At 48.1% G+C, this 24468-nt stretch overlaps 1 protein-coding gene across 3 annotated transcripts; it reads right to left on the bottom strand.

Annotated features, from left to right (window-relative positions):
- Positions 1 to 1812: 1812 nt before the first annotated feature.
- On the bottom strand, positions 1813 to 24412 carry CFAP53 (cilia and flagella associated protein 53). Of its 3 annotated transcripts, none has more exons than XR_011379177.2 (8): positions 24199 to 24412; positions 20058 to 20287; positions 19168 to 19341; positions 12792 to 13095; positions 11736 to 11954; positions 6189 to 6516; positions 4652 to 4754; positions 1813 to 2144 (listed from the first exon to the last, which is right to left on the bottom strand). XR_011379177.2 is itself a non-coding variant. In XM_002713531.6 (8 exons), the coding sequence occupies exons 1-8, from the start codon at positions 24265 to 24267 to the stop codon at positions 1916 to 1918; spliced, it is 1545 nt and encodes a 514-aa protein (XP_002713577.4). In that variant the 5' UTR covers positions 24268 to 24412; the 3' UTR covers positions 1813 to 1915. The 3 variants fall into 3 exon arrangements, 2 of the variants coding, with proteins under 2 accessions (XP_002713577.4, XP_089161883.1); XM_002713531.6 differs by having other exon boundaries at positions 6300 to 6516; XM_089305757.1 differs by lacking the exon at positions 6189 to 6516.
- Between the last annotated feature and the right edge of the window lie 56 nt (positions 24413 to 24468).

Below are 24468 nucleotides of genomic sequence, written 5' to 3'. Positions count from 1 at the left end.
GGCCTCCATTTTATTTTCCTGACCCCAGAGGGCAGGCATTCAACTGTGCGATGTCCAAATGAAGGTCACCGCACTGACTCCAGAAGCGACGGCCCCCATCACGTTCTGCTCTTCTGCTGGGCAGAGCCCCTCCGGCTGCTTGCATTCCATTCCCAGCATCCAACACGGAGCTGGCAAAATGAGGTTTGGCCACTAGAGGGCAAGCTGATAGCGGGAGTCTGGTCTTTACCTGGCGGGCAAGTGACAGCGGACAGGCCAGTGGCCTCCGAGCACTGGGTTCAGTCTGTAAGGCTCCAGGCTCAGCCGTGACCCGCGGCTCGTGAGTTCAGGAAGGCTGATTTTCCTTAACAGTGCACAAACCTGAAGTGCAGAACCGAAAGAATTTTCTCAGAGTAAACACACTGGATAGCCACCACCCAGATGAGCACCCAGAAGCCCTCCCGTGGGCACCTCCATCACCTTCTCTGTAAGGGCCTCCACTTGCCCGAATGGCAGCTCCCAAAATTAGCTCTGTCTGCTTTCAAGATTTCCTAAGTGGAACCTCACAGCACAAGCCCTTCTGTTCTGAATCTGCTTGCTCACTACATCTGCTGGATGTAGAAAATTCAGTCCTGCTCACTGTGTGCGATTTTCTCCGTTCTACTAGGCATGGTATCCAGTGTAGGGCAATTAGAAATAGCGCTTCAATGAATAATCTTGTAACTTACTACACAAGTGCATGCATTTCTGTTGGGCCCATACCTATGAGTGGGGGCAGGTGTTGGGTGGCTAAACCACTGCCTGGGACCCCCACATTCCCTATCGGGGTGCCTCAGTGCAAGTCCCAGCTCCACTTTCCATTCCAGTTTCTTGCTGATGCACACCCTGGGAGGCATTAGGTGATGGCTCAAGTAATTGGATCCCTGCTACCCACTTGGGAGACCCAGATTGAATTCCTTGTTGCTGGCTTCCACTTGTATCAGCCTTGACTGTTACAGGTATTTGGGAAGTGAACCAGCAGATGGGGGAATCTATCTATCTATCTATCATCTATTATCTATCATTATCTATGGATATCACCTATTACCTAGATATATCTATCATCTACGTATCTGCCTTTCAAATAAGTAAAATAACTATGTAGGAGTGGAACTGCTAGATCCCAGAGTATGTATGTGTCCAGCTTTAGTACACCTTACCTGATACTATCACAAAGCGATTGCGCAGATAAATATTCTTACCAGCAGAGTATGGGAGTTCCAAATCTTTCACAGTCTCACCAGTGTCATTGGCCTAACTTTTTCATTTTACTCCTTTTGGTGACTGTGTGGAGTTATTGCATATTAGAATTTTATTTCTTCCAATTTTTATTTCTAGAACTTTTTAAAAGATGTATTCATTTATTTATTTGATATTCAGTATTAGAGAGAGAGCGAGAGAGAGAGAGCGCTCTTCTATTTACTGGTTCACTCCCCAGATGGCTGCAATAGCCAGGCCTGGGCCAAGCCAAAGTCAGGAGCCAGGAGCTTCAACCGAGTCTCCCATGTGGGCGGTTCCCTTCACTGCTTTTCAGGTCTCTCACTTGGGCCATCCTCTGCTGCTTTCCCAGGCACATTAGCAGGGAATTGGACCTGAAGGGGAGCAGCTGGGACTCGAACTGGTGCCCATATGGGATGCCGCACTGCAGGTGGCAGCTTTAACCCTCTATGCCACAGCGGCAGCCCCACATTCTTTTATAGTCACTGAGTTTGATCAACAAAATCCAGAAAAGGAGCAGGTTTGTTTGAAGAAAGAAGTCATGTATCACAAATTACACAAACTCAGAGGGAAAAAAAAAAAAAAAGATCAGTTTATCCATGAGTTAAAAGGAACATACAAGCATACTGTAGTGGCAAGTATTTTAAAAGACAGAAAATACATATTGACGGTTATGAAGCTATGGCGGGAGCCTACTGGCGCACGCCTTCCTCATGGGGTGCGTTTTCCGGGGCATCACTCGATGCGTGGACAGGACCTCCTGGATCTTGTCCATGCAGGCCTTGTTTTCTGCCAGCCCCACTTCGAACTCTCGGCGTCTCTCTTCCTTCTCTGCTTCTCGGGCCTGCTGCTGGTAGGCTATTTGCATCTCAAGCTGCTTCCTGTACTCCTGGGCTTTCCCGTAGCGTCTGAAGTATCAAGGAGGCCAAAGGACAAAATTCTTACAGTAAGCATTTGGCTTTATCGAGAGCATTATACTTAAATATAACTTGTGAAGCCAAAATGCCCAGTCAAGTAGGCTGAGTGTAGAAGAAACAGGTGAAAAACTCAAGAACAGGTTTCTCAGACAACAACCGTGAATATATGAGCCACATTTCTAATATATAAGACACTTTTGTTTTGGATTTACAATGTAGATTTTTAAATGTGAGAAAAAAACCACATAACATGAAATTGAACATCTTAGAAAACATGTGTAAGGGTATAGTCAGGTAGTTGAGTATTTTCACATTGTCGTGAGAGACTTCCAGAACCTTCGCATCCCACACATCTGAAATGCTATTCCCACTAGACAACAGCTTCCTTTTCCTTCCTTGCCCCGCCCCTGTAACCACCATTCCACGTCGTGTTTCTATGAACTGGAGTACTTTAGGTACATCAAAAAAGTGGAATCACACAGTATTTATCTTTCTGTGACTTATTTGCCCAGGAAAACATCCTCAAGATTCATATACGTTGGAGCATACGACAGGATTTGCTTCCTTTTTTTCTGAATGACATTTCATTTATCCATTCATTCATGGGAGGGTGTCTGGGTTATTTCTACCTCTTGAATACTGTGCGTTGTGCTGCCGTGAGCATGTATGTGCAAACGCCTTGTTGAGGCTTTTCTTAAAACACTTTTGGAAATATACCAGAAGTGGGAGTTGCTAAATCATATGGTAGTTCTATTTTTAATTTAAAAAATAAATTTAGATGTATTTCTTATTTATTTCTTATTATTTGAAAGGGGGAGGGGAGAGACAGACTGTACAGCCACTGGTCCACTATCCAATGCCAGCCGGTCAGAAGATGGCGTGGGACTCACGACTGGCATTTGAAGTGTGGCAAGTCTTGTGGCACCAAGCCCTTAACCTGCGGGGTCTGTGTTAACTCTGGATAACTAGTCACAGGTGAACAGCTGGACACATAATTGTCATCTGGGGAATCCTAGGATTTTTTTTTGGTGTCAGAAAACAGCCTGACTGCTTTTCTGAGAAGTAACGGTGACGGTCTGGATGTCCCCCTAGGCTGGCCACAGTGCCACCTCCCTCCCGACTCCCCTGCACCGTGGCCCTCCACTCCCCTGCCACAAGGGGGCGCTTCTCCCTCCATCCACTTGAATCGGCCAGAAGCTGTGACCACTTTTATGAATATGGCAGAAGTGAAGCTAGGACAGCCTTGCGTGTAACCTCTACCAGGCCAGGCAACTTCCTTTCCCTGCCCCTGGGGTCAGTCCTGGGAGAGAGCCCAGCGGCAGTGCGGAGAGGCCACATACAAGCGTGCCAGTTGACACCACCAAATGAAATACCTGCACCACGACACACGTAGGGATGAGGGCACTTCAAAAAGTTAGTGGAAAACAGAATTTTAAAAAGGAAATCCATGAGTTTTTAAATGATATGCATTTCCCATGAGCTTCATGAAGATCCCAGTTGGGCACATGGATCCCAGGCGAGCCTTTGGGTGGACGTTACCTCGGTCATGGAGCGGGAAGTGCCCAGTCAAACCTGGTCAACCCACAGAGCCCTAAGAGACAGCCATTCATTGCTTCAAACCACCAGTTCTGGGTGTTTCGTTATGGAACTAAACCCTTCTGCCCATCCAGTTTTTCTTGTCTCTCGGAAGTTAATTCCAAAGTCGGCCAGGGGAGAGAGGTGATATTTACTGGGTCTCCCTCAAATTTTCAAAAGCAAGCCACCATGACCTCCAGGGGCACGGGCTGCAGCAGCAAGTCAGCGGGGCAGGCCAGCACTGTTAGTAGTGCCTCCAGACTGGCAAAGGTCTCGACTCATACGTCACATTCTCTCGAGAGAGAAAAGAGCTTTGTCTGTTTGCACCGAGTGGGAGTGCGCCAGGGGAAGGGCCCCGGGAGCAAGGGAGGTGGCCAGCTGTCAAGGCAGCCATGTCTTCTTCCTCACACCCTGAGCTGGGGACCATGGCCATCCCAGGGGGAAGCCACCTGCAGGAGGCCTCTGCCTGACAGTGGTGACCAGGACACAGGCTGTCCCCAGCAGGAGCCTCACCAGAGAGGGGCGGGGGACCTCCCCAAAGCACCCAGAACATTTCAGTCTTCCATGCCAGTGAGGCTGGAAAAATCCTCCTGGGCTCTTGTGCCTAGAATCAGCCAGTTCTGCTAATCTAACTAATTAGGCCACCTCTGTGGAGGAAAAAGCTTTATTATTATTATTATTAGGATTTAGGATTGGTGCCTGGTTTTTAAAAATGATTTCATCCAGTCTAAGAGCTCATGTGTACAATCACAAGGTATACGACGGCAACGGACACACAGCTGGTGCCTCTTTATACACAAAATTTTGTAAACAGCTTTGAGCTTCTACAACGCTCACAGTCACGCATGCGTGTTGGCACTGTCCTCTCGCTCTGTTAAAAATGTTTTTCAGGTAGCAGATGATAATCAAGAAAGGAATCCCACCTTGAAAAACGCTCCTTCTCTTCACAGTTGAGCTCTCTAAGCCCTTCGTTTATCCGTTCCTGTTCCACAGCCAGCTCTTCCTGCTCCTTCGCTTTCCGCTGCACTAAAGAAGTCCACAAAACAAAACGTTATTTACCAAGTGACTTTTTCAGAACAACTTGCCCACAACGTTCTGGGCACCCAGCCTCGCTGTCTTTGGAGAGGGAGAGCTGAGAATTCCTGGGTCCCAGGCGTGGATGGACAAGGAGGAAGCAGTGATCTCTGCGGAGCAAGGCGAGGCCGAAGCGCACGTGGGCTGGATTCGCAGGCTCCGCTCATTTTCCACTGAAAGTCTAAAACAGCCCTTTTCACACCAGATTCCCAACGGGAAAGCACTTCTCACTGTTCTAACAGTTCTTTTGCTATTCATATTAATAAGAGAATGTATTATAAAATAAATCTTTTTAAAAGTTCATAAAGCTGTATAATAAGAATCTCAAAGGGAAAAAGACAAAGGAAACAGTTTACAAAAGAATAGCCGCGGCTCACTAGGCTAATCCTCCGCCTTGCGATGCTGTCACACCGGGTTCTAGTCCCGGTCAGGGCGCCGGATTCTGTCCCGGTTGCCCCTCTTCCAGGCCAGCTCTCTGCTGTGGCCAGGGAGTGCAGTGGAGGATGGCCCAAATCCTTGGGCCCTGCACCCCATGGGAGACCAGGATAAGTACCTGGCTCCTGCCATCGGATCAGCGCTGTGCGCCAGCCATGGCGGTCATTGGAGAGTGAACCAACAGCAAAAGGAAGACCTTTCTCTCTGTCTCTCTCTCTCACTGTCCACTCTGCCTGTCAAAAAAAAAAAAAAAAAAAAAAAAAAAAAAAAAAAAACTCTAACTAGCCAGCACACATCTGAAATGTACATATCTTTGATTCCAAAATCGGAAACTTATCTGATGCAACCTGATAGGGGCCAATGGCAGTGACAAGGTCCACGCAGGACTGACACTATGCGTCGCCTAACAGCACGGTGCAACCCAGTCCAGGGATTTCCAGGAGCCAGGGCCACCCTCAGCCCAGATTCACTTTCAGAGATGTTAAAGCTGTTGCAAGCATAGTTAAGCTCCCTCTATGAAAGAAACACCTAGGGACCGGCCTGGCCTGAACACCTGTGTGAAGACGGGGAAGACTGCCCAGACTGTGAGAACAGGATGTAACCTGAGGCAGGGGACACAGAGGCCATGAGCAGGAGCGAGGCCTCTGAGCTGCCCTTGAGGAGTTTCTAGGACCACAAGCGGCCCAGGCAGAGCAAATCACCCGGGCAAAGGTGAGGAGTGATGGAGACGCCCCTGGCAGAAAAGAGGGCCAGGTACCAGGAAGGAGGGGCGATGTGCATCTGCGCCCCACTCCTCACTGTCCCAGAGAATCCAATGGCACGCTGCGCCTTTAATTAACCCTGACAATGCCTCCGCCACGGCTGCTCAGGCTCCGCCAGGATCGGGAACTCCTCACATGTCTATGTTTCATATAAACAATTAGGTAAGATCCGCCGCAGCAAGGCTCTTACCTGAATCCTTTCTGCATCCCCTGTGGTATTTCACACACTTAACAGGCATGTTGATCCTGACTTAAGCTGAGTTAGGACAAGCTGTAATATAACTGCAAATCCCGCGCTTACACTTTTCTAGAACTTGGAGTTCCCGTGTACACATGACCTCCGCCATGAGCTGCTTCCTCGCCTCCTTTTCGAGTCTTAGCTCCTTGTCCTTCTCGGCCAACTTTTTTTCCTTCTCTTCCTCTATTATTCTGTCCAACTCTTTCTCCTGAGCTACTTCTTCTTCACGACACTGGGCAATGTACTGAAGATACATCTTCTGTTCTCTGGCTGAGTCTTTCTACGGAACACAAACATTGATTCACGCTGTGTGGCAACAATGTTAAGGATGAGCTTCTTTTTTTTTTTTTTTTTTTTTTTGACAGGCAGAGTGGACAGTGAGAGAGAGAGACAGAGAGAGAAAGGTCTTCCTTTGCCGCTGGTTCACCCTCCAATGGCCGCCGCTGCAGCCGGCGCACCGCGCTGATCCTGGCAGGAGCCAGGAGCCAGGTGCTTTTCCTGGTCTCCCCTGGGGTGCAGGGCCCAAGCACCTGGGCCATCCTCCACTGCACTCCCTGGCCATAGCAGAGAGCTGGCCTGGAAGAGGGGCAACCGGGACAGAATCCGGCGCCCCAACCGGGACTAGAACCCGGTGTGCCGGCGCCGCAAGGTGGAGGATTAGCCTATTGAGCCACGGCGCCGGCTCAAGGATGAGCTTCTTAAACCACAGTCCCAACCTATTAGAGCTCCACACTGGAGCATTCACCCAATACTATGGCTGGGGCTTACTTGGGAATACCCTAGGGGCTGGTGCTGTGGCACAGCGGGTAAAGCCGCTGCCTGCAGTGTCAGCATCCCATGTGGGCACCGGTTAGAGACCTGGCTGCTCCACTTCCGATCCAGCTCTCTGCCGTGGCCTGGGAAAGCAGTAGAAGATGGCCCAAGGACTTGGGCCTCTGCACCCATGTGGGAGACCCGGAAGAAGCTCCTGGCTCCTGGCTTTGGATTGGTGCAGCTCCGGACATTGCAGACAACTGGGGAGTGAACCAGCAGATGGAAGACCTCTCTCTCTCTGCCTCTCCGTCTCTCTATGTGTAGCTCTGACTTTCAAATAAATCAATACGTACATACATACATACATACATACCCCAGCTGGTGGCGGGTGAGGGTCCACCCAAAGCAAGAGCCGCCATCAGCTGACCATCACTGAAGCGAGATCTCACACAGGGAGCTTTATGCACTATTCTTGGCCTCTCTTTGAAAGCTCGGATCATATGTTTTTGAATAATTCACTCTTTCCCAAAGTGCTTCTCAGGGCAGCTGTCCTGTAATTTTCTATGATACAGCTTTACTTTCATTTAGAGAAGTTCAGATAAATGAAATATGAACCTTACCAGACTCAGTCACTACACAATTACAGCATGGTCTTTCTGACTGCCAGTCGCCTGATTCTTTATCACAGCAGTTCTCAAGCTTAGCTAGGCTTTGGAATCACCTACGCAATTTTTTAAAAAAGTATTGAAGGCTGAGTCTTTCCCCTAGAGAGTCCTGTTTAATGGACAGCTTTTTAAGTCCCCCAGGTGACTGCAATGTGCAGCTAAGATCGGGAGCTGCTGTTTCACAAAGCAGGCATTTTTAGTTGGCAATTGCCAAATAGCAGTAATGACCCAACAGCAAAGAGCTCTCCTAACACTCAGGTTGCGGCTGTCATTAAATACCATTTTACACTAACAGGAAACAAGAATTCTTGAGAAAATGACAGATTCCAAGACTGGGGCAGAAACTGAACAAGATCGACCCTGGGATATCTTATTGTTCCAAAATGATCAAAAACAGCTAGGTGGTATCAAAAGGGAATAACAGGCAACTTAGAGGGACCCCCACTAACCTACAATGTGGCAACTTCAGCACCAGAAAGAATGTAAGTAATCCACTAAAAACTATTCAGAAACCCATAAACGAGTTTAGCCATGTTGCAGGATGCAAGATCAATATACAAAAATCCACTCCATTTCTATTCTGTAATAATGAGCAATCTGAAAATTTAATTAAGTATACTATTTGCAATTTCATATTTAGGAGTAAGTTTAACAGAAGAAATGTAAAACATATACCCTGAACTCTAAGAAACATTATTGAAAGAAATAAGACAACTAATTGGAAGACACTATTATTAAAATGGCCATACAACCCAAGTTGACCTATGGGTTCAGCATGATTTCTATGAAAATTTCAATTGGTTTCTTAGCAAAAATTGACAAGCTGATCCTAAATTCACATGGAAATGCAAGGGAGACAGAAGGCTAGAACAATCAGACACTGGACAAATTTGGAGGATTCATGCTTCCTGATTTCAAACTTACTACAAAGTTACAATAACCAAGACACATAGGTATGAGATACTGGCATAAATCTAGAGCTATAGATTGACAGAAAGGAACTAAGAATCTAGAAGCAAAAGTTCACTTTACTATAACTGATTTTCAACAAAGATGCCAAGACATTTTAATAGGGGAAGAATAGTGTTGTCAACAAATATTGCTAGGACAGCTGGGTGTCTCACGCAGAATAATGAAGCTGGATTCTTATTCCATATACAAAACTTAAAATGGATCACAGGTCAAACTGTAAAAGTGAAAACTATGAAACTCTAAGAAGAAAACATAAGTACACTTTTATGACCTTGGAGTAGTCAGTGCTTCAGATCATCGGAAACACAAACAATGAAAGAAAGTAAGGACATGGGGTGGGTGTTTGTAGTTTAGATGCCAAGTAAGACACCAGTGTCCTGCGCTGCAGTTCCTGGACTCGACGCCCGCCTCTGCCTTCTGATACAGCTTCCTGCTAACGCAGACTCTAGAGCAGTGGTAATCACTCAAGTGGCTGGGTTTCTGACACACATGCAGGACACGTGGATTGAGTTCCTGGCTCCTGGTTTTGGGTTTGGATCAACCACAGCTGGCACAGGCATTTGGGGAGCAAATCAGCAATGGGATCTGTCCCTCTGCCTCACAAATAAATAAATAAATAAATAAGTTTTTAAAAAGATAGACATATAGGGACATATATCTAGAACATATGAAAGACCCTCACAACACAGTCATAAAAAGACAAGTGACTTTAGAAAATGGGCTAAAGACTTGACTAGACCTCTCCAAAAAGTCTTCTAATAGATTTTGCAAAGAAGTTATGCCAATGGCCCAAAAGCACCAGATAAGAGGCTCAAAATCGTGAGTCATTTGGCAAATGCAAATTAAAACCATAATGAGATGGCTCTTCAGAACACTAGGATCACTGAAACTGAAGACAGACAACCAGTGTTGATGAGTATGTGAAGAGAGTGGAACTGTCACACCCCACTGGCAGGGGTGTAAAATGGTACAGTCACTGTGGAAAACAGCTTAGCAGTTTCTTAAAAGCCCAAACGATGAACTGCCTTATGACCCAGTAATCCTACTACTAGATATAGGCCCAAGAGAAATGAAAAGAGACATCCACATAAAAATTCATGCATGAATATTCATAGTAGCATTATCCATCATAGCTAAAAAGCAGAAACCACCCAACTGTGGATCAGCTGACATAGAGATAAATAAACTGCCAAAAATCCACTCAACGGAATATCAAAATAGGCACTCACAGAAAGCAATGAAGTAGTGAAGCACACTCTGACATGGATAAACCCTGAAACACGATGCTGGGTGAAAGAAGTCAGCCAAAAGGCCACATGGTCTGTGATTGCATCCCAACCAAAGTCCGGAGCAGGGAAATCTCCAGGGACGGAAAGCGGATTAGTGGCTGTCGAGGACTGGGGCGGGGTGGGTAAGAAGTGTGATGCTGCACCTATCTGTGACTATACCAGAAACCGTCCCATCGTGCACTTTCAGGGGCCAGGCTGTGTGTTATGTGAACTGTGTATCAATGAAGGTGTTCAAAAATAAAATGATTCAACTGAGAACAAAAAACAGCAAAAAAATAAATCCAATAAGCAAGTTAATTAGAAAATGGGCAACAGAGGTGAAGAGATAGTTCACTTTACAGCAAAGAGATATTTCAGCAAACACATGAGAAGCTGTTCAGCATCGCTGACCACCAGGAAAATATGCATTAAACCACAGTAGGTATCATCACACATCTGTCAGAACGGCTGGAGTCAAAGCAGCATATCCTGATGAGGATATGGAGAAACAGGATTGCTCACGCATGGCAGGTGGTAGTCGGATGGAGGAGCTCTATACCATGATTTTTACTCTATCTATTGGTAGACACAAAAATTTGAATACATCTCCAGAAAGCTATACTGAATGAAAAACATCTCCCAAGGTTCTATACTCTAAAATTCCACTTAGATACCATCCTTGAAATAACAAAATCATAAAAACAGAAAACAGAGCATTGGCTGCCAGAGATTAAGGAGGGGGTGGGGCAAGAAGGGAGTCCCTGGCTATGAAGGGGGAACAGGGAGGAGATCCCTGTGGTGATGGAATGGCTCCTGTCTCGACAGTATCAATGCCAGTATCCTGACTGGGGCCTTGTTCTGCAGCTCTGCAAGCTCTCACCACTGGGGGGATTGGAGAAAGGGCCCAGGGGGCTCTCTGTAGCACTTCTTAAGGAAGGAGGTAGAGGGAGGGGGGAGGAAGGGGAAGAAGCGCCGTCATATTCTTAGAACTGTAGCAATGAACTACATGAAGTCTGTTCTCTTTACATTACTAAAAAATCTTCATGTGAATCTAAAACTATCTCAAAATAAAGAGTTCAATGAAAACACAAAACACCTGTAGGAAATACACAACCCTCTTAAAAGTTCAGTGTGAATTCCAAAGGCACAGATAGCCAAATAAATACCGAATACCTTTATCTACTCTTCTGGCCCAACAAAATTTTACATGGCCTTTAAGGCCCAACTCCAATGCCACTCTCTCAGGGGCGTCATGCCGATTCCAGTTCTCATGCTTGGCCGGCATCACAGCCACCTGGGCGAGCGGGGTGAAACACACAATTTTAACTTGGAGAATCTGACTCTGAAGCATGTGGATTTGTTTCTTTTGTTTTTTTTTTTTTCTAATTTTTTTTTAGAATTTTATTTATTTATTTGAAATTCAAATTTATAGAGAGAGGGGGAGAGACAGAGAGAGAGAGAAGTCTCCCATCTGCTGGTTCACTCCCCAGATGGCCACAATGGCCAGGGCTGGGCCAGGCCGAAGCCAAGGGCTTCATCCGGGTTTCCTATGTGGGTGGGAGGGGCCCAAGTATGTGTGCCATCTTCCGCTGCTTTTCCCAGGCCACGTGCAGAGAGCTGGGTCGGAAGAGCAGCAGCCTGGGGCATGGACTTGAGCCTGACAAAAGCGCAGCTACGTGCTGCAACACAACGCAGTCCCTGGATTTCTACCACCCGCCCACGTTGCGTTCATGCTGTCTGTGGCTTCTGCGTGTCACACCGTGGTCATCTTCCACAAGGCCCGGGACGCAACAAGAGGGCCGCACCCAGCACAGCAGGCGGGCACCAAATCAATGGCTTACTTTTTTCTGCTTCTTCTTGTCCTCCTCTTCCTGTAAGTCTTGAAGGGCTCTCTGTACCAGCTTCCTGTCCAAGTCCTGTTCCTCTCTGTATTCCTGCTGAATGTACTCTATCCTCTCTTCCAGGGCTTTTTGCAAAATGGCCTTCGTCTCCTGTTTCTTCTGCTGCTTCTTCAGCTTGTCCTGTTCATTCTCGAGTTTAACCTGTGCTCTCTCCTGGTCCTAAGGCAGAACAATAATGAAGATAATGACTCAGCAGAGTTGGGACACAATAAATGAATTCACCCATTTTGGTTAAGAGATGAGAATGCTTTTTTTTTTTTTTTTTGACAGGCAGAGTTAGTGAGAGAGAGAGAGAGAGAGAAAGGTCTTCCTTCCGTTGGTTCACCCCCCAAATGGCCGCTACAGCCGGCGCGCTATGCTGATCCGAAGGCAGCAGCCAGGTGCTTCTCCTGGTCTCCCATGTGGGTGCAGGGCCCAAGCACTTGGGCCATCCTCCACTGCACTCCCGGGCCACAGCAGAGAGCTGGACTGGAAGAGGAGCAACCGGGAAAGAACCAGCGCCCCGACCGGGACTAGAACCCGGTGTGCCGGCGCCGCAGGCAGAGGATTAGCCTAGTAAGCCACGGTGCCGGCTGAGAATGCTTCTTGAACATGCACACGTACTCACATACTCTCCCAGGTTTTGGCTAAAAGAAATACAACCTGCCTCTTGTTGCTGGATCAGCAATAAAGCCGTAGGACAGTTACTCTTTGTGTGTGTGTGTGCGTGTGTGTGTGTGTGTGATGATAAAGTAACAAACAGTTGAGGAGTACAAAAACCACAGGAAAGAATGAAGGGAAGTCGCATTTAATCCCCTCCCCCGACCCAGCACCTCTCTCCACACTCTGGCGTATTAGCCTTGGAGACGTCACTCTCGGCACATCTGCACGTCTGGATCTGGCCGCATCAGCAAACAGCCCAGAATGAAGGGCGCAGCCGGAGGCCTGCGAGGCGCCCGACACCCTCGGAGCCCACCACCCTTCCCGGCCCGGTCCCGGCGCGGGGGAGGCCCCCACCACGAGGCGCGCCTCCTCCTCCTTCAGCAGCTGCGCCGCCTGCCTCTGCGCCTGGATGCCCGTGATCTGGGCGTTGAGCCCCAGGCGCATGTTCTCCGCCAGCGCTCTCTGCCTCCGGGCCTCCTGGGCTTCTCGCTTCTCCTTGGCTAAGCGGTCTTGCTCCCAGAGCTTCGAGAACATCTGCTCCTCCACCAGCCGCTGCCGCTTCAGCTCCTCGTTAAAGGCGAGCTGCGCTCTCCGCTCCTCGCACACCTGCTTCTGGTGGTCGCAGACCAGTTCGGCTCGGAGCTCGTCACAGCACTCCCTACAAGGTAAAAGCCGCCTTCCGTGAGGCACACATCGGCCCGGCCACACGGTGCGGGGAGAAAAGCCGAAGCCCCGGGTGTCCGCCAGCGCGCGAAGGAGCAGGCAGGGGGCAGGCGCCCAGATGTCGCCGCCAAAACACAGGCCCGGGAGCCGCCTCCGGCCCTTTCCTGTGCGACCCGGATGGAGCACGCAGCCTGCATCCCGGTACGGATCAGCGTGGCTGGATGTGAATGCTGGGAGCTACCAAGGGGCGCGGGAAAGAAATCGTGACCAAAGACAAGAGCCACGGGGCCTGCAATTATCGTAAGTGGATTAAGGCTCTGCATGCGCGTCCAAGGAAAGACCCGCACGTGGGCTTAGTGCACCGTGGCGCAGCCTCGCCACCGCTCCTGAATTCCCAGCGGGGCACCTGTGAGCCCGAGGGACTCCTGCCCAGCTGCGGAAACAGCCCTGCAGCTGCTGCCCGCCTCGCCCTCCGCCCTCCCACTCCCAGCTGACGCTGCCATTCAAGAACAGGCTCCTTCGCCAAGGGTTCACACCCCAGCCTTTCCGTCTCAGCAATTCACATTTTTCAGTTCTTCAGCGAACTCAACTTTTCAAGGGTCTGAGTCCCGACACTGTGCACCTTACAATTACTCGGGTATTTCCCAAACTCCAACCCCTCTTTCCCCTCTTTCCTTCCCAAGGCCAGGGAAGTCGGTCAGGTATTTAGGGGGCACCCAGCCAGCTGTGCTTTGTTTAGTGTGCCCCAGGAGGCTGTGGTTAGACAGCAAGTTGGAGAACATTTGGTTGAAGGCGATGTTTATACACATCGGGTCCTCCTGGTTTTACCTTTTTATTTTTAATTTTTTTTATTTGACAGGTAGAGTTATAGACAGTGAGAGAGAGAGAGAGAGAGAGAGAGAGAGAGAGAGAGAAAGGTCTTCCTTCCATTGGTTCACCCCCCAAATAGCACCAAGCTGGCGCTGCGCGGATCCGAAGCCAGGAACCAGGTGCTTCCTCCTGATCTCCTATGCAGGTGCAGGGTCCCAAGCACTTGGGCCATCCTCCACTGCCCTCCCGGGCCACAGCAGAGAGCTGGACTGGAAGAGGAGCAACTGGGACTAGAATCCGACACTCATATGGGATGCCAGCACTGCAGATGGAATGAGCCACGGCGCCGGCCCCTATTTTTTAAATATTTATTTATTCATTTGAAAGGCAGAGTTACAGGGAGAGACAGAGAGAGACAGAGAGAGACAGAGAGAGAGAGATTTCCTGGTTTTTAACTCAAATGTTAATATGGGGAAGCTGAAGTCTGAGGAATGGGCTCAATAAAGCACTTGAGAAGATACCTGAATTGCTAAGACTCAAAGACAGGGGGCTGGCGCATGTGGCGCATCGGGTTACCACCCTGGCCTGAAGCGCTGGCATCCCATATGGCGCCAGTTCGAGACCCGGCTGCCATAGCCTGGGAAAGCAGTAGAAGACGGCCCAAGGCCTTGTGCCCCTGCACCTGCATGGGAGACCCAGAAGAAGCTCCTGGCTCCTGGCTTTGGATTGGCACAGCTCTGGCCATTGAGGCCAATTGGGAAGTGAACCAGCAGATGGAAGACCTCTCTCTCTTTCTCTGCCTCTCCTCTCTCTGTGTAACTCTGACTTTCAAATAAATAAATAAATCTTTAAAATAAAAGACTCAAAGAAAGGATGAGGTCGACACTCACATTGACACCGGTTATGAACTGTTGGGGCTGACGGCCATCTGAAGAAGGTAAGTCTCACTTCCCTGACTACACTGGGATCACCCTAAGGTGAGCCCTAAGGGACTCAGGAGCGTATTTCTTCACTACGTCCCATACTCCCCCATGCAGTGCCCAGAAGTGATGGTGGCTCAGAGGATACAGAACCATGCTCATTAGCAACAGATGATAACCAGCAGTTATCCAGACTCTGTGGAGGCCTCAGCAAGGATACTAGGAGCCAAAATTGTTAAGGTACCAAAAACACCAAAATCCAAACCAAAGAGCACTTTAATACTGAATACCGAATCCATCTGTCCCAAATTCTGCAGTGGAATTCTAGCAGAACTGGCCAACATAACCCATTCCAGGCCTTCCCGATCCTGTGAGCCATACTCCAGCAAGGTTACTCCATTACTGAAAACCTAAAGCCCAAGAACAGCAAGATGACTTGGGGTATTTTGTCTTTTAAAAAATAATTTTCCCCTAATTTCAAAATGAATATATGTTCATTACAGAATACACTGGAAGATCAAAAGAGTGTAGAGACACTACGACATAACCCTGGGGCTGGCACTGTGGCGCAGCAGGTTACGATGCCACCTGTGATGCTGGTATTCCATATAGGTGCCAGTTGGACTAATGGCTGCTCCACTTCCAGTCCAGCTCCCTGCTACTGCACCTGGCCCAATTACACCCAAACGAAGCTCTTGGTCCTGGCTTCTGCCTGGCCCATTCCTCACCATTGTGGCCATTTGGGGAGTGACCTAGTAGATGGAAGACCTCTCCCTATGACTCTGCCATTCAAATAAATAAATAAATCTCTAAATAAAACAAACAAACAAACAAAACAAAACAAACCCTAGTCCCACTAACAAGAACTAGCCACTATTAGCATGTTAGTGTGCTTCCTTTGTGTGCACACACGTGCAATCTTAGAATTGGGGTCTCAGTCTTTGTGTGTATCTTGATTTTTTCATCTATTTTGGAATATTTCCTCACAAAGTGTTCTTAAGAGCAATTGCCTGCCATCTTCAAAACTTCATTATCATTTAATAAACTGTAATAAAGGCTAGGGCTCCTGAACACATACTTCTGACATTAAGTATCAATAATGTTTTAAAGAACATGCTTTCTGCTTATCGCTGATGCTTTTCTTCAGGTAATTCCCTTCCTTAATATAAAATCAAAGGGGGGCCAGCGCTGTGACAAAGCAGGCAAAGCCGCTGCCTGAAGTGCCGGCATCCCATATTGGCACCTTCCAGTACTGACTGCTCCACTTCTGATCCAGCTCTCTGCTATGGCCTGAGAAAACAGTAGAAGATGGCCCAAATGCTTGGGCCCCTGTACCCGGGTGGGAGACCCAGAAGAAGCTCCTGGCTCCTGGCTTCAGATCGGCGCAGCTCTGGCCATTACGGCCATCTGGGGAGTGAACCAGTGGATGGATGACCTCTCTCTCTGCCTCTCCTTCTCTCTCTGTTTAATTCTGACTTACAAATAAGTTAATAAATCTTTAAATAAATAAAATCAGATCAAAGAGACAGACAGTTGATGACACCTGTTGCCACAAAAAGGCTGAATTAACAGCCTGTGAAGGTGCCCAGACCAAGTTCGTCTTAGAATCAGTAACTCTTCAAACTTTATGCATTCCTTCCAATAAAAAACTCTAATCACCAATAAATGCAATTATTTATAAATTATATTAATTCATCTATGTAAATTCACTATGTTAATTCACTATGTAAATCATTAAATATGAAAAAAATAAAAAGAGATGAGATAAAACGTGAGCATCAGCTACCTTCTCCCGACACCTAACGAGTCACCTGGTCACCCAACTCCGGAAGCCCCGGTTTAAGGATGCTTGCTTCTATCTACAGACAGATGCCTCTGGTGTTTTAGTGATGATACTCATCGAGAACAGGAAACGTGGGAACTGGGAGTGCTTTATCTTACTGGATCCTCACAAGGGTCTTACACTTTAGATGGGCAGTAAGCATCGTCCCCATCTTAGAGGTGAAGCAGGGAGCCCACGTGCCTTCCCGAGCCCCAGGGCCAGTGGTCGGGATGTTATTAGCCACAGTCACCTCGTGCTCATCACCTAGCAGGCACGATTATTCCACACACTTCACCACGTATCAGCTCCTGCCATCTGCCCAAAAACCAGAGTTGTAATGCATATTACTACAAGTTCACTTTAAAAAAATAAAAGATGTATTTATTTATTTGAAAGGCAGAGTTAGAGAAAGAGAGAGAGAGAAATATCTTCCATCTATTGGTTCACTCCCTGAATGGCCACAATGGCTGGAGCCGGGCAGGTCCAAAACCAGGAGCCAGGAGTTTCATATGGGTCTCCCACGTGGGTGGCAGGGGCCCAAGTACGTGGACCCATCCTCTGCTGCTTTCAAAAGGTGCATCAGCAGGGAGCTGGATAGGAAGTGGAGCAGCAAGAACTCAAACCAGTGCCCATACTGGATGCCGGCGTCACAGGCAGTGGCTTTACCCACTATGCCACAATGCCAGCCCACAAGTTCACATTTATAATAATTATTATTATGCTCAGGTTACAGATGAGCAAACAGAAGCACAGAGCTGTCACGCATCTTGCCCATATTCACACATTTCCTACATGGCCTGACACATTTCCACACACCTGAGTTTGCTGCTTTCTCACGCCGGTTGCTCTCTGGTTTCTGACTCACTCTGACTATGAGCGCTGTGCAAAGAGAACTCTTGTACCCCTGGGTCCCTGCAGATTTTAACTCAGGGTTTACCTTTACTCTTGGACCAGCGTCCATCAGACACACTCTGCCTGCCTCACACCTGGTGACCTCATGACTGAAGTGACACTCATTTTTTGCTAAGGCATTCAACCCACTATTCTATCACAGAGCCCAGCACAAATTAGGAGCTCAAAAGATACTTGTTGAATACATGAATGAGGCTAGCAGCTGTGTTCTAAACACTTCCAAGAAATGAACTGCAGGAATCCCTCTGGAAAGGTGGCCGTGGTGGTGCTGCGGGTTAAGCCAGGGGCTGCAATGTCTGTATCCCACAGCAGGGAGCCTAGCTCGAGTCCCAGCTACTCCACGCCTCTGATCCAGCTTCCCGCTATGCTTGGGAAGCAATGGATGATGGAAATACTTGGATTCCTGCCACCCACACGGGAGACCACGATAGAATTCCTGGCTGTGACCCGGCCCATCTGGGGAGCAGACAAGTGGATGGGAGATCTCTCTCTCTCTCTCTCTCTCTCTCTCTCTGTTTCTCTTACTCTCTGCCACTCTGCCTTCAAATAAAAAATAAAATAAAAATAAAAATCACTCTGAAGATAAAAATCATAACCAGTTACTCTAGAATTAAAAGATGAGGCAGATAATTTGGGACTTTCTGTGGGCCATATCATATGATCATCACTGCACTGAACAGATGTGAATGCAACAAGGGGGTAAGATGAAACCAATCTGAGAAAAAAGAGAGTAGTTTTTTTTTTTTTAAGATTTTATTTATTTATTTATTTGAGAGGTACACTTACAGACAGAGAGAAAGGTCTTCCATCCTCTGGTTCACTCTCCAAATGGCTGCAATGGCCAAAACTAGTAGAAGATGGCCCAAGTCTTTGGGACTCTGCACTTGCATGGCAGACCCAGAAGAAGCTCCTGGCTCCTGGCTTTGGATTGGCGCAGCTCCGACTGTTGCAGCCAATTGGGGAGCGAACCAGCAAGTGAAAGATCTCTCTCTCTCTCTCCCTCTCTCTCTCTGTAACTCTACCTTTCAAATAAGTAGATAAATCTTTAAACAAACAAACAAAAAAAACAAGAAACCTCTGCCAAGGTCTTGATGGTGCAAAACAAGAGAGCCTTGGGATCACCCTTGCGGACTTCCTTCCACACTTCCCTCCGTAAGTGCACAGTCCCAGCTAAAAGCCGCACAGACTCCGGGTATCCCAGATGGAACAGCCAGATGAAAAGGGGTACGGGGCACCCACAAGATCAGCATGAGTACAGCGAGGATCCGTGGGTCTGCTTGGGAAGTAGATCAGAAGTGCAGGCGATCAGACCCCGAGGATCAGGACACAAGGCAAGGAAGCTGACAATACAGATCAGTGAACCCAGCACACAGCCCGCACAGATGGAGACCACCTGTCTCAGGACTTCCATGTCAACTGGGAGGCACAGTTCTCAGCCAGACTCAGCCTGTATTAGTCACTCATCCAGAATACAACTACCAAGACCTGAAGGTGTGACTTCGAGGTGTACCCTGCAAAGGCCATGGTGTGCTGTAAACCAGCATTCCTGCATCTTTGCCAATATGCCAACTTCAGATTCTGTGTGTATTTCTGACTTCATTACCTGAATTGCTGGTCTAGTTTTTCAGCCACAAAATCCTGTCTCTCTTTTTCTTTCTTCTCTTTTAACAACCTGGTCTTCTCTCTCATTCTATCTTTTTTCTCCTCAATGGTTTCTTCTTTCATTTGCATTTCAGCAAAATATTCATTTTCTTCTGCTGCTAAAAGTTCACGTAGCCTGAAACAAACAAAAAATTAAAACCATCATGGCACATGCACCATTTTATTGATTTTTATTTATTATGTTCAATTGCAGAAAACCTATCCAATCATAAACTTTATGAGAATGAAAAGATCATTGCAGTCTCCTTTCAAATGAGGCCAGTTGCCACTTACAGCAATACAGAGACTGATCTGTGCTATATTGTATTTGATCACATAGCAATAAGGCACATCTTTAACAAAACAAGCAAAATCAATGTATTTTAATTAAAAGTAATGAAAAAAGCAAAGCTTTCCTTCAAAACATAGGTTATCACAAGTAAAATTATTAACAATCAATAGGCATTGATGAATATGATTATTTCAGCCACAATCCTTACTATACTTGATTTAACAACAACAACAAAAACACTTGAAAGGCAAAATGACAGAGAAAGAAAGAAAGGTTTTTCCAAAAGCCCACAACAGCCAAGGTTGGGCAAGACAGAAACTGGGAGCCCAGAACTCCATCTGGGTGCCCTACACAGATGGCAGGGACCCAGGTACTTGGGCCGTCACTTGCTACCACCCAGGGTGTGCCTTGGCAGGAAGCTGGATTGAAAGCAGAGTGGGGCCCTCTGATATGGGATGTGGGTGTCTTAACCCCTGCCCCTGAACTTGACGTTGGACTGGTCAGTCCCAGATTGTGGTTTTAAGGCTTTGCCGCCTGCAGCATCAAGTCGGGGGCCTTACTTATTTCGCCTCTCTTCAGTGTTGATGATGAATCCCTGCATGGCATCCTTGACTCTCGCCTGCACCAGGCTATCCCAAAACCTGCGGTCATGGTGCTGCTCCCACTCAACTTTCAAGCGATCCCGATCTTTTGACCTGATGGAAGCCAGAACAGCATGATGCTCCTGATGGCTCCGCTGTATTCTTTCCAGACGCTGCTCTGCCACTCGGCCTTTCGGAGGCTTGGCTCTCTGGCAACCAAAGCAAACTGTCACTCAGGATAAGCCAAACATCAACAGCACATTTCCAACTAATTATGACTTCCACCAATGACCATACCAAAAGAAAAAATCCATAAAAACTGGGTATAAAAAACTAACAAGACCTCCTGCTGCAGTTGAAATCAGTTTAGGCACCTAAGGACTAACTTCATTTGATTCTCTGAACGTATACCTAAGATACCATCAAATCAGTCTCAGATGGAGATGCTTTCAACTCAGGTTGCAGTTACATTCCCAGTAAATCCATCATAAATTGGAAATGTGACAAATCAAAAATGTATAACGGGGGCCGGCCCTGTGGTGTAGCCGGTAAAGCCCCCACCTGCAGTGCCAGCATCCCATATGGGTGCCAGTTCCAGTCCTGGCTGCTCCACTTCTGATCCAGCTCTCTGCTATGGCCTGGGAAAGCAATAGAAGAAGGCTCAAGTCCTTGGGCCCCTGTACCCACGTGGGAGACCTGGAGGGAGCTCCCGGCTTCGGATCGGCACAGCTCCAGCCATTGCAGCCACTTGGGGGATGAACCAGTGGATGGAAGACCTTTCTCTCTCTCTCTGCCTCTGCCTCTCTGTAACTCTGCCTTTAAAATAAATCAATGAATCTTTTTTAAAAAAAATATGCATGACTGCACCTAAGGTACCAAACATCGTGGCTTAGAAACCAGCACACTGCAGGGCAGCTTCCTGCCACAAGTCAGCAGCACCAGAGAGGACTGGACCATTTATCGCTGGTCTGGAAGAAGACCAAAATTCAAAACTGAAAGTACGGTTTCTACAGAATGTGCATTACTTTACACCACTGTCAGGTCAAGAAATCCTAAGTCAGACCAGTTTAAATCAGGGACCATCTGTGTTCCCAAAGTGCTGTTAGAGTAAAAGTAGATGGTAAAAAGTAGATAGGTAAAAATCTGAACATGACTAGAGATTACCTAGTCAAACCCAGACACGCTGAATGGTGCGGCACATGGGGCAGATCTGGATAGAACAAGAATTAGAGGTCTTTGAATTGCTGGCCTTATCTTTTTTTCTTTTTCTTTTTTTTTTAATTTTTTTATTTTTTTAAGATTTACTTATTCGAAAGGCCGAGTTACAGAGAGGCACGGTGGTGGTGGTGGTGGTGGTGTCATCCGTCTGCTGGTTCACTCCCCAAATAGCTGCCACAGTCGGAGCCAGGTCGATCTGAAGCCAGGAGCCTGGAGCTTCTTCCAGGTCTCCCACGTGGGTGCAGGGACCCAAGCACTTGGGCCATCTTCCATTGCTTCCCCAGGCCATAGCAGAGAGTTGGATCAGAAGTGGAGCAGCTGGGTCTTGAACTGGTGCCCATACAGGATGCTGACACTGCAGGAAGCAGCTTTACCTGCTACACCACAGCCCCAACATTAACCTTGCCACCCACTATCCCACATTGTTTCTCAAGGGTAGACTCCATAGTTATCAAAATACTTTCAATTAAAAGTTGTGTGTGTGTGTGTGTGTGTGTGTGTGTATATATATATATATATAGAGAGAGAGAGAGAGAGAGAGAGAGAGGAGGGAGAAGAGAGAAGAGGGAGGAAGGCATACAGGAAGTTAGTTTCTGGGTGGGCTTGATGCAATTTCTGCACCCCTTGAGCCACCATGAAATCCAAGTGCAGAGCTTTGTGGTTTCAGCAACCATTTTGCCAAGTCCTCCTTGGGTAGCGGTGCAACACTTACCAAATTCACTCAGGAGACAGAGATCCCAATCTGATAACCTACACTGAAACCACCACTGTCAGGATTACAAGCATTCAAGGTTTAGGTGTTTGTTGTAAAGCATCCCGGGGAAAGACAACCAACATCTGAACATGGCTTGCTGAACAAAACTCAGGGGTTGGGGTAACGTATAGGTACCTAGATGTAGCTGAATGAGATAAGGCAGGTGTGAAGGTAGAGGGGAATAAGACGACAGTGTTGATAGTTACGGTGGGTAATCCATTATCAGAATTATTTGGAGTTTGTTTGTTGAAGAGTACTGTTGTCTGATATTTATGGCATTTTATGAAAGCACCGTCTGTGACAACACAGCAGGCTCAGGGCTGCACCTCTGGCAGAATACACAACAGGAACTCAGGCTCCCAGGGGACCCATGGGCTGGGACAGGAAGCAAGCATCAGGGTCATGGAGAAACAATTGCCTCCAGTCGTCAGGACAGGAACCGGGCTGAGCATTGTGGCTGGAGAGGAAGAGTGGCGAGGGGTGGTGACAAACAGCATGGCCAAGAAGCCCTGGAAGGCTTGGGGCACTCCAGGCAGGACTCTGGTCTTGGGAGGCCCCAGTCTCGGGAAGAATATGGTACAACCTGTAGTTCTCCAACAAGGTGATGCCAATCCTGGTGGTCTGGCATTGCTTAAAACCTGCACTGTGCAATAGAAATACAGTGCAAAATACATACACAATTTAAAATGCTTTGTAGTTGCATTAAAAATTAAAAAAAAAACAGGGAAAATGAATTTTAACAGTATCTTTTATTTAACCAATATACCCAAAGTAATATATTAACAGGTGACTGTGCATTTCAAGTGTTCAATAGCTATTGGCTATCATATTGAACATCGCAGATCTAACCAAGGTTAAAGGCAGGACACAGGATGTACTAACATGTGTTTTCAAGACCACTGCTCTAATAGCCCAAATTCTATTTTCTAGGATTCCAGCTTACAGTTGAACATCTCAAAGAACAACGTCTCACTCCCTAGGTTTCATTCTCTCCCCCTCACTAAATGTGTGAACAAGTTACGAACCTCGGAGTCGCAGCTTTCAAACTGTCGGAGGAGCAAGCTAAATGTCCTTGTACTGGGCGCTCATCAAACAGCAGCTCCCCTTGCTTCTCCCTTACCTCAAACGTTACATTTATTTTATTGCTTTTTCCTGGGGATTGTTTAGGGCCCAATTGAATTTGATTCTTCCCCTAACGGCCCTGCCACCTAAAGCAGCTACAGTTCTTATCACACAGACACCTGAGAAGTAGCAGGTGCACCAACTCTAGCCTCTTCCTTCTAATCCGGCTATAGGCGCCAAGTATTCAATAGGCCTAGTTTCTCTGCTTTGTTGTTCTGTTTGCTTCCTGTTCCTTATTGGTCCCCAACACAAGTAGCAGCACCCAACAAACCCAGCCACTGAGCTCTGTGCTTGGATACAGAACCCAGGATAGATCCACTTCTGTCTCGCATTACGTCTGCGATCATCACCTTGAATCCTACAACCTAAAGAAAACTTGTCCGCTGCTTTCAGCTCCAGATCCTGCTCACCCTGGGCCTAGAGAAGAGGAAGTACGTTGTACCTTGACTAAAATTCTCAGTGCGCTGTGGAGCATGGAACTGATTGCCCCGTCTTTCTTTCAGAGAGTGTCCTCCCAGCTCACCCCTGCTAACCACGTGTGTGAGCCGCGAACGGCTTCTTGCATAAGCAAGCTATTTCTGCACTCAGAGCTGGGAAGGAAGGGCAGCCCTCCCAGGTCACTTGCGTCCACCCTGCGTCTCCCACAGTGCTGTGCACACATCCAGGGCTTGAGCACTAACTCCGTAACTGCCTGCAGGAATAAGGGAATCACGTGTGTGGACCAGCAGCTCTCCTGGTCTGAGTCACCGGTGGAGTTGACCCGGAAGCGGCTCCAACCCCCCCACAACCCCTCCACGTCCTAGTTTCCCAGGGGCACAACCCGGCCCAAGATCATCAGCCCGCTGACCCCGGGCCAGCCCAGGCCCCAGCCCTGGGCCCCTTCTGCCACACCCACTCCCCATTACAAGGCGACAGGAAAGCCCCCAGATCCAAATACTGATTTTCCAAATGCAGACCAAACGTGGCCGGAGTGGGGGCGGACACGGGCCGCGCACCAGACTCCCCCCCCATCCCGCCCGCGCTTACCACGACCACCACTCTGGGAGTGGGGCCCCTGACCTCCCGCTGCACGGTGCCAAACCGTTGGCTGTACATGGCCGCGTCCTCTCAGGAAGCGGGCAGCGCGGCGACTCGGTTGCCATGGTGCGCGTCGCGGGGCGCCGGGCGGAAGCCGGCCCCGTCGCCATGGGGGCCACAGCCGCCGCGCTCCCTCGGGCGGCCGGGAGGCGGAGTCTGCGCCAGCCGCAGCCCGCCCGCCCGCCCCCGCCGGACCCCGCCGGCCGCGCCCCCGGGGCT

Source organism: Oryctolagus cuniculus, chromosome 10, assembly GCF_051225735.1.
Source record: "Oryctolagus cuniculus isolate XC-2025 breed Fujian yellow rabbit chromosome 10, ASM5122573v1, whole genome shotgun sequence".
Taxonomy (NCBI): Eukaryota; Metazoa; Chordata; class Mammalia; order Lagomorpha; family Leporidae; genus Oryctolagus; species Oryctolagus cuniculus.
The sequence above is the reverse complement of the archived record's forward strand: the minus strand, read 5'-3'. Positions and strand labels throughout refer to the sequence as shown.

Bases quoted from the DNA above. Each gene is read 5' to 3' on its own strand.
- CFAP53 (XM_002713531.6), bottom strand. From the start codon at position 24,267: ATGTACAGCCAACGGTTTGGCACCGTGCAGCGGGAGGTCAGGGGCCCC. The intron at 13,096-19,167 runs GTAATGAAGTCA...TTTACCTTGTAG, and splicing joins AAACTAGACCAGCAATTCAG to GGAGTGCTGTGACGAGCTCC. The intron at 11,955-12,791 runs GTGGGGGCCTCC...GTTCTGCCTTAG, and splicing joins AGGAGGAGGCGCGCCTCGTG to GACCAGGAGAGAGCACAGGT.